The following is a 16,814-nucleotide window of genomic DNA, read 5'->3' as shown; positions in this document are numbered from 1 at the left end:
AGTATGCATGGCTTTTGCTCATCCAGTTTTCAACATGCAGCCAGTTTGAATTTTGCCCATATTTGATAAATGCACATTTTACATTGTCAGATCAAGTTGCCTTTGTGTCAGGCCAGTCGTCAGCCGGGCAGTTTTATATTATGAGAAGATGGACGCGGGCTGATCTGTCATTACCTGTCTTGTGCTTATACTATATTTGCCAGTTAAAATGGCTGCATGTCTCTTGCTAGTGGCAAAGCTTGGCATCCAGCTGCTCTCTGCTTCTTTGTAGTTACCAAATTCTTTTTTATCTTTTTCTTTTCTTTCCTCTTAATTATTCCATGATTTGCTGCAGTCATACATGTATTGTTTGTCTTGGATATTTGGCAGTATTTATTATGAGTTTGCTTCCATTTTTTTAAACCAATGATTTCAATTCCTTGGCCGGTTTCTGAACATTTCCACTAAAAAAGAAGCTATATTCTTCATTCTTGCAAATGTTGCAATTGCTAGCCTTGTTTTTTTACAGGGCAGCTTTGGACAGAAGCATTGTTCTTTAGGATGTAGGCTAGAAATGCAGTTTAACATCAACAGCCAATTAATGTAGTTCTCTATATCACTTCACCCTTTGGAATCTACTAATCCTATTCTATATGTTTGTTTATTATCCAGTCTTCTACTTAATTACATATTTTAACTCAAAGTCTGTATATTTTTGCGTTGCATCCTTTACAAAATCAATACTTTAGAAGGAGACATGGGAACTGCATTTGGTTCATTATTAGGTTTCTGGGTAAGGGCTGGGGGGTAATACTCCAAACTGGTCAAAAATTAGTATAAGTTGATTTAAAATTGTGTTTTTTCCCTGTAACAAAGTACATCCAAGTTGTTAGACTTAATTATATGATTATTATATTTGTTTATATGGTTATTATATGTGTTCATACAATATCAAGCTGCGATTAAAACTGGGATAATAAAAGTTGTCCAGGCACAATATGAATGTTGCTATATCTCAAGAAAGTCTTTGGCATCTTTGGATGCTTAGAAAGTACTACATTGCAACAACTGATTTATGAACAGTGAACTAGAGCGTGCCTTACTTATACCAGAAGTACCTTCTCTTGTGTTTCTACATGCATTATTAAAATGAAATTGTCCTTGTTCTTATCTCTTATAGCTATATTCCCCTAAGTTAAGAGCAATAGTTAAGAGTCTTAACTAAACAAAATATGTCATCTCTATAAGTTTAGTCTGATTTACACGTCCTTTGAAATGGCATTCATTCCCAATTTTAATTATTTAAAAAATGTTCGATACAAATGCTGTCATAAAAATGTGTCATTCTGAATTTCTAGAGGATTGTGTTCAATCACATTGGAGATGGCGCTTTGCCTCGAAGTGATCCTAATTTATCTGGTCCCGAGAAGGGTAAGCACAAATCATATTTCTTTAAAGGTGGTACAGTAAAAGCTTTGTTACCTGGCACCCTGGGGAAGGGCAGCTGTCAGTTAATCAAATGTGCCAGATACTTAGGCTTATTGCTTTGCCCCACCCTCTACACAGTGAAATCCACAGTGACCAAATCCCATCCCATGGGGAGCATCATAGTGACAGCCCTCCTCATGCTAGAGGCATTAAGCTGGCCAGCTGAAGAGGTGGGAATGGGGAGTGTGCACCCTGGAAGATGCAGAGGTTTGGTGGTGAAGGGAGAGGGGCCTGCCTGCAGGCGATGTTGGTTAAGTGAACTTTCAGAGTAATCAGGTATCAGACAACAAAGCTTTTACTGTGCTAAATTGTAGTCAGTGCCACAGTTAATATATTCCAGTAGATAAGAAAATGTACAGTAAAAAAGGGTCAGTTACAGTAGGAAATATAACCAAAACAAACAAACCAACAAGTAAATACGGACTTGCTCACTAAATTCATGTAGGATTAAGCCAAAACTTCTGTAATGAGGGAAGGATAACTGAATCTGAAGGATACTGAATCTCTATTTAGGTATCTCTATAAGGATGATTAGTTGGGGTTTTTTTAAAGGTAGCTATATGTTTTATGTTAACTCCTGGCAGATGAAAATATTAATGCCCATTTGCCATTCTCTTCCAGCTGTAAACAGCACTCCCAGCAGCTGGAGCTTGGACAGTGGGAAAGAAGCCAGAAATATGTCAGAGAGTGGAAAGCTAATGTCTCCTCCCGTACCACCACGGCCCATGCAAACTGGTATATGCATAAACCTTAGTCTTTGGGTTTAGTACCCACAGTAGTCATTGGGAATGTGCTGCTGCAGATTAGATTTGAACTCAGATTTTGCTCTGGGTTTGTTTTTGCAAAACTGTATTTAAGGATCTTTTAGCTCAAACCCAAATTCAGCTGTGTTTAGATAACAGAGACGGGAAATGGTCACTTGCAGCAAGTCTTCTTTTTCTGCTTTTAATGATCTTTTGGCTTCTTCCAGAACTGCTGATATAGGAAATAGTCATCCAGACTGGAAGGCCCTGAGTGTTATCAACTATTAATGGACAAGCTATCTCCAGCTCAGTTAATAACTGGCCTCATAGTTCCCACCTGCCTTATGCTGTTACTGAGAATTTTCTTCTAGCTCATAATACCAACCCGGGGAAGCTTGGCATCAGTTGCCTCTGCTGCACAAAAATTACTCTTGAGAAGGAGCAAGCATGTTTTATTGATTTATTTGTTTAAAATGGTTTTGAACACTTTTCACCCAACTTAAGGCCCCCGAGGCCATAAAAACAAAGATAAATAATGGAAAGCAGCAGGAAGGGATGGCTGTAGAGTTACGCTCTTTCACAGGAACTGTGCTTTCTTCCATATTGGTAGCAGACATTTAAAATAAATGTGTGTTTGTACAAATATAAACTTTATTTCTGGCTAGAATGTTTATTTAAATCACTAGTTCTCAGGATATTGATTATTAATTCCCTAATATGTATCAGTTTTGCTAAACTGAGTTAATTAATCTTGTTCACAGCATCACCAGCTCGACATATAACCTCAGTTTCCCCTTCTCCTGCTGGAAGATCTCCAATGAAGGTACTACTGGCCAGCCCTAAGGCAATGTTATAGAATTCTTTTTGTTGTATCTTTTACATCTCATAATATTGACCCATGTTTAGCATACATATTGCCTTTAAACACTAGTATATCTTAACACTTACACTCCACAGTGTTAGCTGTTAAAACAAATCCTTCTTGATTTCTATTTTATTAAAATTCAAAGTAAACAATAAATCCTGAAAATAGGCAGCATTATGCTATAGAAAGAAAACATCCGAATTCTCTGTTCCAGTTCAAGGTACATCTGTTGAAACAATGAGAACTTACACCTTGCTATTCATGGAATTCCCATACAAGCCAATGGCTTGTGTTCAGGATTCAGCAGTGCCATGAGTCCCCATGATTTTTCTGTTTCTAATTAAGCTCCCAAATCAGGCAGCATCTCTAAATCAGGAGCAGAGAACAGAGCGGGAACAGAGCAATGAATAATAAAGCCCCAAAGAGAGAGAAAGAGTTTCTCCTCCAAAAGGAACCAACTGAGCACCAGCCAGAGTGGGAACAGAGCATCTGTTCTTGCAAGGGGTGTGTGATTATAACAAAATTGATAAAACCCTGAGGAGGAAGTTATCGTTGTCTTTTCCAGGCACAATCAGGGGAAAAGGAGTCCCTTGTAGTATAAGTCCAGTTGAGGCCAACATGGCTCAGAATATTTAAGCCAGAGAATCACTTAAGTCAGGTCGCATTCGCTCGTTGTGTTATTTTAACTCGTTTTGCATCCTCTCATATCTAAAATATCTCCTCTCTCCCCTTTGTCTATGCATGTAGTTATATGCAACTTCCCTTTTTCCTCTATTTTAAAATAAAGTTAATCTTTTTATTTAAGAGAACCTGTGTCATCCCGAGACCACTTGGGTGCAAAAGGACTGGGTCAGTTTTATGTGTTTATTTAGATGATAGAGGGGGTATGACAGAGAGAGGCAGAAGAAGGCTGATCAGATTCTGTCAAAGATGATTAAGTGACAAATATAGCCACCTGTGAGAGTGTTTTAGGTAGGTAGTCGTGTTGGTCTGCAGTAGAACAGTAGGGTTTGAGTCCAGTGGCACCTTAGAGACCAATAAGATTTTCAGGATATGAACTTTCAAGAGTCAGAGTTCCCTTCTTCAGATACAAAGAAGGGAGAGTTGAGAGTGTGTGGTTATTGTGTTAGGGCAAACATAGCTAAATGGGTTCAGCAGAAAAATTCATAGAAAAAGTTGTTGGAGGGGATCTTTCCCTCTCTTCCCCTTCTGCAAAATCCTCTCCAAGGAGAGCCTCACAAATGACTATGTACATTCAGAGGGACATTGGAGACAAGTGGGGAATCAAGTAAATTAGCAGATCCAGTCCAGGGGACATAATACTAAGAGCTACGTAGATGAACACAAGAAGTTCTGCATTCTTAGTAGGACTTTTTCCCCTGGAAGGGGTAGTGCATCTGTGGAGCTACTATGATTTCTAGAAGTAGTTTTCCAAGTAAGATGAGAGGCTGAAAGCATGCACAAGCCGCTGGACTCTGTAATGAGTTGCATGGCGTAGTTCTTAGTGGCTACATCACCCAAAAGTAGAATCCAAAAAAAGAGAACAGAATCCAGATCTTTAGATGCTGGCCAGGGCCCACATTGCTAGATTCTCCTCCACCTTTAGTTTAGTATTTCAAATATGGAACCACGTTGCTCTTTTAACACACAGCTAACAGTTCAGCAATCTGCTGAAAAATAAGAAATAACCCTATGAATGCCTGTGAATCTTGCTCACGTAAGATCCCAAGTCATTCAGGCAAGCACTGAGTGCAATATTGTTAATTCTAATTAAGAACAAAGTAAACATTGAGAAAGCAGCTGGTTTGCCCACTTAAGTGGTCCTTTGGGCTGTCTGTTAGTGCTCGTCTTTCATACATATCCTTTATATGAAATCTTTTCAAGGTCATTTTATGTTGTCAGTTTTGTGAGGTGAATAATTCTCACAAATGTGCCCCATATGGTGACAACTGGTATTTCCCATGTCATGGGAAAATTTTGAAAACTTCCCATATGGTCAATACCAGTTATAGCCATGAGGGCCACATTAGTTAGAAATATGCCCCTCTGGTGTGAAATTAACATGATAAATCTTGTGATCTTGTGATGTATGATTTATTAAAGTCGCACATGATTACTTTTTGATGTAGTAAATAAATGTAGTAAATAAATTAATTAACTCTACTCTTAGAAGTCTAAATAAAATTAAGCTTGTAGTAGACAAAGCCTTAATATTACATTGCATACACAATAAGTGCATGCAATGAAACTTAAAACGTAGAACAGGAGATTAAGCAGAGCTGCCAATATCTGGCCCCCTGTAAAAGACCTGGTGTTGGCAGAATACCTGAAGCTGATCTCTGGAGACACTGAAATACTTATTATTTATGCCATAGAATCTAATAGTGCTTAGCAGCATATGACAGTGCTTCATGTATGCATATTTTACTACATAAGCCATTGTTAATGATGTTGTAAAAGATCTAAAAATAGCATTTTAGGGGTACTTTTAAGCTTCACACAATTAGCTTGCTTGTTTAAATGTATTGCTTGTTTAAATGTACAGCTGCTTTCTACATTGCTTTTATGCTATTTGAAAGCACCTGTTCTTTGCATCGCAAAACGTATTTGGTCATTGTGTTGAAACGATGAGATCAGCATGGGCCGTTCAGGATAAATTAGACGTGCATTTAGTTCTGTTCATTTTAGTGTCTACTGTTTGCAGAAGTATCCAACCTGTTTAACCATAGCATAGTAAACATAGAATAATTAATATCCCTTAAAACAGGGGTTCAGATCTCTCGGAGTTCCATTGCTCCCTAGTTTATGGAATGCCACTATATTCTAAATGGGTTATATTCCCACTAAAACTGTTCTTTGTGTGTATGTGGTGTTAACACCTTAACAGAATCCATAAAAGGTATGCTAAACAGGTAATCACCCTCTATTCTGTATATTACTGCTGCCTCTTATGTTTATTATGTGCCATGGGAAAACTTCTTTTTAGCAAGCATAGATTATTTTAAAATGAAATTTGTCATATGTATTCCCTTTTCCAACATTAGAGGGCACAGTACTACCACTTACTAAATAGAAAATGAATTGCATTTTAAATCATTCCAGAGACTTTCTAATTGAAGCTGAGAAATTAATACATCACTTTTAAACAGTAGGGCCACTCAGTCTTTCTAGTTTTTTGAATGGCAAAACATTCAGTGCTTTTATGAATTCTTGATACTTGTGGAATTTGGACTGGTCTAAACAATGCAGTCATTATGGGGAGATTTTCACCTTCCTACCATATTGACCAAAAAGGAAGATGACCCTGAATGTAAAATGATCCCCACTTGAAAATACTATACACAAACAGTGAGGTTTTTTTTTAAACTGTACATAGCTGTAACTTGTATACAAATTTATGCCCATCGCCTCTTTTTAGGGTACTTCTGGGGGGGAAACCAGGCCTTCAGTTGGTGAAAAGGGAGAACGAGGTCCCCTTTGACCACCAAAAGGGCCATGCTATTGCCCATGAAACCTTCATGGACAAAAGCTATATGGTACGGGGGATGTAGTAAGGATGGGGATTGGATGAGAATGAGTGAAAAAGCTGGCTGGTTCCAACTCCTAGTCTTCCTTTGTTAGTTCAGAAGAGTTATTATGTACATTTGATATGTTGAGTTGGTAGCTTGCCACCTCAAGAATCCACCTCAACAAATTTCATGAAGTGCTGCTTTTAGCCCATGGGATTCTGGATGTTTGCATGATGTTCACAGAAAACCAGGTATTTTGTATCTTTCAGCGCATGTTTGAGAGAAGGGAGAGTATGCTTCTATAGTTCTCCATTGAAAATACTAACTGCTATAAGTTACTCTAGTAAGCTTTTAATAACTTATTGGCAGGGCTTTTTGTCTGGGAAAAGAGGTGGTGAAACTCAGTGGGTTGCTCTCGGAGAAAATGGCCACATGGCTGGTGGCCCCGCCCCCTGATCTCCAGCGCGGAGGGCAGTCTAAACTCCCCTCTGTCTGGAGATCAGGGGGTGGGGCCACCAGCCATGTGACCATTTTCAAGAGGTTCCGGAACTCCGTTCCATCGCGTTCCAGTTGAAAAAGAGCCTTGCTTATTGGTAATGGAATCTTCAGTCTCTTTAGTTTTTAAAGAAATCCTTTACACCATTCAATGGAGATTAACATTTGCAGCAACTGACACTCATGGCAAGAACTGTAGCTATAATGCCAGCAGTTGGGATGATATATGTATTATCTAGACCAGCCCTTAAGCACTACATATGACAATCTGATGTAATGTAAAGGAACATTCATCCATAACTTGGGCATTCTTCCTCAAAGAAATGCCTCTGTTCCCAATTTCTTCTTTATGTGAATCAGCTCTCTTTCTTCTCTTTGACCCAGGGTACAGTGCAATCATTTACTCCGTCTCCTGTGGACTATCATTCCTCAGGGCTCATCTCCAACTCCCCTGTCTTGTCAGGAAGTTACAGCAGTGGCATCTCCTCACTCAGTCGATGTAGCACATCAGAAACATCTGGCTTTGAAACTCAAATCAATGAACACTTGGTACCTATTTCTAACTGCAACGCTTCTGAAGAGCCAGTGAGAAAAGAAAGTAAGACTCCACCTCCTTACAGTGTTTATGAACGGACACTGAGGCGTCCTGTCCCACTACCTCACAGTCTTTCCATCCCCATTCCTTCGGATCCGCCAGCACTGCCACCCAAACCCCTGTTGGTCCGACCAAACAATCTGGAAAATAGTAGCAAGAGAACTGAACAAGTCCCTCGGCCTAGGCCTCTTCCGCGAAAAGTGTCTCAGTTATAAAAAAATTCATTTGTAACGACTTAAGTGGTAAAACACATCTAACATAGGCACTTTAATCATTTTTGCAAATATTCTTTGCAATGATTTTAAAAAATTGGTTAATGTTACGTTGCACATTTTGTTAAATGAAAATATTAACCTAGGTTGCCAGACACTGTGGGGAACGGGACTGAATTTCATTCATTTTAGGTACAGCAAATGGGGCTGCTTACCAATTTGAATCTTACACAAGTTTTTTTTCCCAAACATAGTTTAATCAAATCTATATTCCTCTTCCACCTCCTCTTGTTAGTATGATACTATACTTTTTAGAGTATGCAAGATAACATGGTTTAACAGTGGTATCCTAAGCAGGGTTACTTAGAATCCTACTCAAGTCTTCTACTCAGGGGGATTACTCCTGAGAAAGTGTTCCTAGGATTGCACTGTAAGTTACATATACAAAACAAGGGCATATTTCTATAACAAGGAAGTTTAATTTCTACAATTTTCCAAAACATTTTGAAGATGGCTCCCTCCCCATTTTCAACCTGTACATGAACAACAATGGTTATATTACGTTGTAAAATTTCAAGGAGGTTCTTGCAGTTGAGTTCATGAAACAAGTAATTATTGTATGTTGCTTTCTTTCTACTGACACAGCTCTACATTTTATTATATATATATGTATATACATTTTCAAATATTTGTAAAAAGGATAAATTCTTCAGCACTTTGGTAGTGGTTTGTCTACATAATCTACACATTTTTCCAGTTTTTAATTGAGGTGCAGTTTACTTCATAGCTCCCTATAGCTGATAAAGGTAAATAAATCCCATTAAGAGTTGGTTATAGAATTTCCACCAAATGTTTTGAAAGTTCATGTTAAAAATTCTTTGATTTCTTAAGAGTAAGTTGACTTGCAGGTTGTTTTGGGGACTAAGTTGACTGGATAATGTTAATAGTGTCCCAAGAACTGGCCACTAAAATGAGCAAATGATAAAAAATATGGAAATTACTAAGTCCATATAAATGTCTAGAAGAAGTAACGACAGGGGGCATTAATTCTAGAGTTCTGCTTAAACAGCAAACTTGTGAATAGTTCTTCTGGGTTCAGTCTTTATAATGACTTTTTTGTTACCTAATCAGCCATCCTGTGCATTTTGGAAACTTTTTAGCTTCCATGATGTGCATTATGGCTCACAATGGGAGGCATACGAAGTGTCTAGGAAAAGGCGGGTACCTTTTCCTGCCTGTCTCCCACACTCAGATCTCAGCAACCAGCTGTGTGGACTCAGTAATTCATATAGATTTCTTATGGTATAAAATGATAGTCTCATGTTAGCTATTTGTACTTGGGTGGAGATACGGAGTACAAAATACTCACAAGTCATCTCAGTTGTGAACGGATGCCTGTGTTTGCTGTTTGCAGCTTCTGTCAAAACACATAGAAGCAGGTCCCCAAGCTTTCTCAATTGCTGCTTCCATATATTGTAGAGGAATAAACTACAAATAATGTATGTGTGGCCCTTCACAATAGATACAGGGCAGCCTCTCCAGTGAAAGCAGGCTGCATAACAGACTATGAAGAGTGGGCGCTAAATTGGAACTCCCAACCACAGCTTGCTTGTACTATGGTTCTTGCAGAAGGAGAAAATCCCCATTTGTTCAGTAGAAACCGCCACCACCAGCCCATCTTCAGTTTTCGTAGATGGGTACACAGAGCACTGGGGGGGGAAATCTAACCACTCCAGCTATCAATGGTGCTTCCTCAGGACCTCATTCCTTACCTTCCACTGCCTTCTAGCATGCTAGTGATAGCTCACCAAACAGGTGTATCATCAAGGGGGGATTTAGAAGGCACCAGGATGAAAGATCACACTAATCAGTAGAAATTGCTGCACACAAAACACTGTTACAGTCAAAAGTAATTCACTTCCCACATTCTATCATATTTCCTCCTCACTGCCCTTTATATCTCATGACAAAGGAAGCAAATGAATGACCCAGCCACGGACATGTGCTTTTCACCAAACTTTAAAAAAAACCAGAAAAACTTCAGGGCAAAAATAAGGTTAGGGAATGTGCTGAAATGGCAAGAAGCAAGAAAGGAATACTGTAAAAGTGAGGGATGCAAAAGATCTATTTTATTCCAGAGTTTAAAAAGTATAAGGGATACAGGGAAGCAACTGGTCAAGAAGTGGGAGAGAAGAAGGATTGAAAATCCCTAGCAAAGAGTGAAGGAAGAGATGACTTAGCTTGCCCTAGTCTGGTAATAATAACAGTGTGCTTACATACCAACAGATGACTGCCCACTCCGAGCAGTGATCAAAGTCAGTGTTGTTATATCCCCACAGTACAGATGGGGAGCTGGGGATGAGAGAAGTGGCTTACCCAAGGGCACCTGCTGAGCACATGGTAGTAGTGGGAGTTGGACCAGCAGAGTGCTGATTCATAGCCCAACCACTTAACCACTATACTACAGCAGTTCTCCTTTCTCTGACTATTTACTGTAGCCATCTAATAGGAACTGGCTGTACACTTAAGCTATAACAGCAGCCAGGCAGTGCAATGATCATTGGGAACTCTGCTTGGAAGTGAGGACAGAGACAAGCAGCTGACTAAATGGGATTTCTGAACTGTGATTTGTTATCTAGTTCACTAACCAGACTTGGTGCAACAAACTGAGGTTTAAACAAGCCATAGTTTATCACATAGATAGTATCTCTACCCAAGTGTAAATGGTGACATATGACTTCAGAATAGCATGGGATAAAGGAATTCTGGAGGTCTGGACAATGTGGGTTTGAAGTTCTAAAAGAGTGCTTTTGTTTCTTCCAAAATGAAAGAACTGGGAGGGTAACCTCTGCATTATGGTTTGAGGTTCCTTTTTCAAAAACAGCCTCTGTTCCCCTTTCTGCTGGACATTCCATTCTCAAAATTGGGGAAAACTTCAGGAGTATGAGGATTTGCAATATAAAGAAAATATAGAACCACTTGTGCGCAGCTAATGGGCTTTTTTGAATCCCAGCCCCAGTCCATAAGCTATGCTCTGTGTGAAAGTGCCCTTAGTATTGCTGGCTGATGTTCTAGGTGGCATTCACAAAAGAGCTCTTGTAGAGCTATTGAAAGCTCATGCCCAGTTGTAGGACCAGACTAACACAAACACCTTGTACAGAAAATTTTTCTATCTCTCTGTCTTTTGTTTATGTACTGTTTGTAACATTTGTTTGACAACCGAAGTATGATCTGTATTTTTCAATCATACCGTATAAAAGTTATCTCCCTGTTTTGTTGGGAAGCTCGTGTTGATTTAACAGTTCACTTTGTTGATAGCTTAACTGGAACATAGCGACCACTTTTTATATTCCCTCAATGAAACCTTCAGCAGGTATATGCTGTTAATGGTAGCTATAGAGGTTTTCTATAATAAATGTTCAAGTATTTTTGTACATAACTGGTTAATTTTAATAAGAAGTACAGCTATGTGAAAAAAGAAGCAAACAGTTGTGTATGCAGTAAGATTGTTATAATTATGCCAAATACTTTATGTAAGGGGAGGGGGCATGGGGTGGGGGAAGATTATTTGTACATAGGTGCTTTTAACAATGATTCTGCCATATTGACTCTACAACTTTGAATGTCAGAAAAAATATATTAATATATGTTGAAATATCTATGTTTAGCAAAAGTGTTCATAACTGGAAAAGGAGCATATGAATTTTAGCTTTGTACCTTGCTGATTTTGAAGTCCTGAAATTTCTTGAACTAGCGCTTGCTTTTGATTCATAACATTTTTGTGTCTGCATAACCTGATTTTGAAGCTGTTTAGCTATCTATTTATGCTGTTTTTTTTTAAAAAAAAGATATTGTCTGAGATTTAAATAAAGTGTCACAAGCTGGATTAAGTCACTTTGATTCCCTCCCCATCTCCATATGTAGAGCTGAATAAGTGTGCTGCCTGGTGCTTCCGCATAGTCAGAATCAGTGTGACGTGCTCCTCAAGTTGTTTTTTTTAAAAGTATATTTCTGAGACTAAGTGACATTTTTAATCTCTCACATGGCACATGTTACTGACAGCAAAACATTTCATGTAGTTTCTATTTACAGATAGCTACATGGGCTGCTGAAGAAAATTTAATACAGAATAAAATTGATGGATCTTTATTGTACAGTTTTTCTGCTGAGTGCTCCACTGTAAATCAGTTTGTCATGAAATTAAAGTTTCAGCCTTCTTTCCTTGATTGATCTAAGTTCATTTCTGATTTTGGTTTGCTCTGCACCCCCAACTCAGTTCTGTAATGAGTTTGATAACATGCCAAGGGTCTGTTCAGAAGATTGCCCAATAAATACATAGTTGCTACAGGAGAACAAACATTCTCATAGACAGTTTGCCTGTTGTGGACAAACAATACTTTTCTGCTCTTAAAAATGATTTTGTTTATTAGAGCAACAGTATTCTTCACGCAACCACCCTTCCTGCCCCAGCCGTGTGGACTACAGCTGCATTAACAAGATAGTTTCCATGATACTGCTTATGATAAGTAATTCTATTTATTTATTTAGAATATTTCCATGTGGCCTCTTCAGAATCCTCAAGGCAGCTTACAATGAAAAACCACAGTATTTTTAAAAAGCAATTAAAATATAATCCAATAGATACAAGCACGTATAAAACCTATCCATAAAACAGAAGCAGACCTTTAAAAAGCAGGTTAACACCACCACCCCAAAACCCATTAAAAGCCTGGGTAAAAAGATGTGTTTTATCCTAACACCTAAAAGAAAGTAAAGCAGGCAACAGATGAGGCTTAAGGGGCACCACCACAGAAAGTGCCCTGCCTCTAGTCATCACCTGCCTCACCTCTGAAGGCAGGGATACAGAGGTCAGGGCCTGAGAGACAGACTTGACTGGTGGGCTGGATAGTATGGGAGAAGGTGGTCTTCTTCAGGTACCCTGGCCCCAAGCCATTTAGAGACATAAAGTTCAGAATCAGCACTGTGAATTGTGCATGGGAACAAGGATAACCAGTGCAGATGTTTTAGCTCAGCATGATGTGTGTAGCACTACAGAAAAAAATGATTAAATTGTAGTTCCTGGGAGGAGTCGGTAGGCAAGTATAACACTCACTTTCTGTATCTCCTCCATTGGGGCCTGTGTGGAAGAAGAGAAGGCCAAGATTGAGAGAGCTCTGTAAATAAGTTATTGCCATAATGTTTATATTTTATTAAAAAAAAACCTTGGTGTGCTTAATATAAAGACAGAGATACTGCACTTTGAAATAATGTGATCCCTGTAACCGATCTCTGACAGTAGCCTAGCCACTGCATTTGGACTGATTTAAGTTTCTGAAGTGTTTTCAAAGGAAGCCCATATTATAGTGATCTAATTTGGATGTGATTAGAGCTTGGATTACTGTGGCCAGATCATACTTTTTGAGAAATGACTGTAGCTAATGAACCAGCTACACCTAGGGGTGTGTACCGGGGGGAAATTCAGGTTTCCCGCTTTGGGTTTACCGGAAGCGGGAAACTGTTCCAGACCCCAAATTCGGGTCTTTAAATCTCTTTGGTATGCTCTGTAAAGATTCGGAGCATATCGAAGTGAGGAGGAAAGCATTGTCCCAGATCTCCCAGCCACCACCCACCCCACTTAGCCCCCCACCTTCCACCCCACTTACCTCAGGATGGGAGGGAAGCCCACCTAGGTGGCAGGAGGGTACACTGCTACCCGCCTCCACTGCTGTGCCGGCCAGCTGGGAGGCGGGAAGGCCTGGAGCTGGCGCCTCAGCTGCCCGTGCCGCCACCGCTGCAGCAGCCAGCTGGGCAGCGGGGAAGGCTGAAGCCAGCTCCTCTGCTTCCCATGCTGCCACCACAGCCTCCGCAGCAGCCAGCTGGGCAATGAGGAAGACCGGAGCCAGTGCCTCTGCTGCCTACGCTTCTGCTGCCACAGCAGCCAGCTGGGCAGCAGGGAAGGCTGGAGCTGGCTCCTCCACTGCCCCCCACCACCATCTCCTTCTCAGCAGCTAGCTGGGCAGCAGGGAAGGCCACAGCTGGCACCTCCACCACCCATGCTGCTGCCTCATCCTCTACTGCTGGGAAGGCTCAGGTAAGTGGGGTGGTGGGAGAGAGCTGTTTTAAAAGGCCCCAGAGTTTCCCGAAGTGACCTGGATTGCTTCGGGAAGCTTTGATTTGGGATTTGTGAATTGTATGCTGGCCCCATTTCAGGAACCCTAAAATCTTTATGGATTGGGTCAGATTTGGGCATTTTTCCCTGAATCAGAAACCTGAAGCACACACACCTAGCTAGAACTGATCACAGGTGCTATGAGTGATGGAGAAACCCTGTGCCTCCAACCATAGACCAAGATAATTTAATTCCTCTCTTCTCTGCATATGATCCTTCTTATTCTTTTTTAATTTGAACATTATTAAAGAGTTTTCAGAGGTGATGCTGCAGCATAAATAGCTATCTGTTTAAGTAATTGTCTGACATTTGTGCATAAAGGAAGTGTTACAGAATTAATTTTCTGCATCAAAATAAATATTTCTTTGCTTACTGGTAGATGAAGTCCCCCCAGCCTAGAAATGGTAAACTAAGTCAAGCACAAATTAGAGCACAAAGTGACACAATGGTGATCACAGGTCTCTATCAATGTATAAAAGGCAAAGTGCATATGCAGCCCCGATTCAGAATGGGACCAGATAAAGGATGGAGATTTACATTTACTTTTACATTTTTTTCTGGGGAGCTGAACACTCTTTGGTGTAGCTTTCTTTGTGTGGGGGAATATTCACAAAGCCCATGCAGCAATGCCTTAATGTTTGCCTTGTTTTCACACCCTTTTCCTTCAGTTATTTGCAAAATGTTTTCTTTTCCTCCTGGGGCTTATGCATACACCATCCTTTTTAAAAGAGCAACAACTAATTAGCATCCTCTTCACTCACTTGAGAATGTCACAAGACAGGATATGGTGTCACTATGCTAGATCAGTGCTGGTTCAACTGGAGTCCTAAGAATAACTTCTAAGGGTAGGTTGTCAGAGTGGGGAAATTAAATTTTTAATGCAGATACCAGCCCCAGCAGCTGGAGAACATAATATCACTGTAGATATAACCTGTTTTTTTTATAAGTGTGAAAACAGGAGTGCTCAGAACACCATCTTTTAAAAAGACTGTGAAATCCCATGACAAGGAACGTTAATCCCTTTTCCAGTTATTACACATTGTTTTACGGGTCAGTTATTATTGACATGTTTGTTTTGAAACATCTTTGTCTACTCTGCTTGAAAGATCACTTGTTTTTCAATAATGCTTGTATGTGAATGGTAGACATTCATTACAAATACAGTTTAGTGAATCATCTGGTGACTTTCAGGAGAATATCCACAAAATATATAAAACTATCTATCATTTTAGTCCATCTTGTGTAACAAAAAACTCCACTTTATAAAATACCGCCATTGTAATGGTTTTGAATATATTAACTAATGGTTCGGTAACATCTGGAATAGTATTCCGTCCGAATAATGAGTCTTTTAGAGAACAAATTAGGAGACAAATAACCATAACTGTAAATGACTGTTCTGATACAGTTCATAAATTATGGAAATTTCTATTGTGCATTTGAATGCATGTTTTACATCATTGGTTTGCTATTAGTCTTGGAATCTCTGGTTCACTTTAATTTGCTTTATTTATCTGAAAATGATATGGCATGAGGAGATATTGTACCATCCATTGCACCCTACTGGAACGTTAGTAGCACTGCTGCTGTGCCTCCCTGCCCTCTGTGACATACTCTGATGTAGCACTTAATATCGCGTATGCCCTGAATGCTATGGATTTGGATAGAATGCTTGGTTAAGTGCTGCCTCATATAATCTTGTTAACCTTATCACCGAGCCAGGCCCTGGATGATGCAGAGGCTTTCTAAACTTGCTCTTGTTCCTAGTGTAATCGGGTACACAATGGTCATTCTGTCCTTTAGAAGCCTCCTCCCAATCCCCTGAAAGTTCAATAATAATCAACTAGTCTTTAATTTTTTTTTTACTATGCCCATCATTGGGATACATGTCCCAGAATCAGGAGTGCAAACATTTTTGTACAATTCAGGAACCAGCTTGATAACAGAGTGAAAGAGATCCGAATGCAGCCGGGGAGTGGGGGGGGGGGAATTCTGCTCCAGCTAGTACCTTTTGCTGCAGTGTAGTGGTTAAGTGTCTGGACTGCAAATCAGCACTCTGCTGGTTTGAATCCCACTACTGCCATGAGTTCAGCAGGTGGCATTGGGTAAGCCACTCCTCTCAGCCCCAGCCCCCCAGCTATACTGTAGGGATAATAATAACACTGACTTTCTTCACCGCTCTCAGTGGGGCACTAATCTGTATTAGAAGAGTGGTATATAAGTGCAGTTATCATCTCCTTTCTTCACTTATGAGTTGCAAGCTGAAAACCAGACTAGAGTTCTTCTGCAGATGCTAGGTGAACAGTGTACTGTGGTCCACTAAATTGAGCATGAGGTACCACTATGTGAAATAATTTTATCCCTGCAGACGAGTTTCATAAGCCAAATGCATTAGACCTACTACAAACTTTACATAGCACTTCCAAAGGTTTACTCTTCTGGCTTTGCTTGTTGGTGACTCTCCTGCCCCTCCATCACTTTGCCCTGGGTTTTGATGCTATTGGGGTGGGATTTTTTCCCTGTTTCCCCACAGAATCATTGTATATTCATACACCTCCTAGGGTTTCCCTAGTTTTTCTCTAGTCTTTTCCAAACCTGCTTTGCTGCTAGGTTTTAGAAAAGATTACCTGGATGGTTGCTATCTGGGTGGGAAAGTTCAGATTTTCCCAGTCCCACCCACATGCTATCAATTTTCCCTGTCCCTGCAGCCAATGAGGACTTGGGGGTGGTTGTGTTTGTTTTTAATTGGCTAATAAACT

At 39.9% G+C, this 16,814-nt stretch overlaps 1 protein-coding gene across 1 annotated transcript in view; it reads left to right on the top strand.

Moving 5' to 3' along the window:
* The window catches only part of DOCK4 (dedicator of cytokinesis 4), a 336,163-nt gene extending 324,120 nt beyond the window's left edge, over positions 1 to 12,043 (top strand). The window contains exons 49-52 of the mRNA XM_054987847.1: positions 1,338 to 1,410; positions 2,089 to 2,202; positions 2,972 to 3,033; positions 7,464 to 12,043. Coding sequence (XP_054843822.1) covers positions 1,338 to 1,410; positions 2,089 to 2,202; positions 2,972 to 3,033; positions 7,464 to 7,889 — 675 coding nt within the window. The 3' untranslated portion in view covers positions 7,890 to 12,043. The remainder of the gene's footprint in view (positions 1 to 1,337; positions 1,411 to 2,088; positions 2,203 to 2,971; positions 3,034 to 7,463) is intronic.
* Positions 12,044 to 16,814: the final 4,771 nt, after the last annotated feature.

The sequence above is a fragment of the Eublepharis macularius genome, chromosome 9 (assembly GCF_028583425.1).
Source record: "Eublepharis macularius isolate TG4126 chromosome 9, MPM_Emac_v1.0, whole genome shotgun sequence".
NCBI classification, from domain to species: Eukaryota; Metazoa; Chordata; class Lepidosauria; order Squamata; family Eublepharidae; genus Eublepharis; species Eublepharis macularius.
The sequence above is the reverse complement of the archived record's forward strand: the minus strand, read 5'-3'. Positions and strand labels throughout refer to the sequence as shown.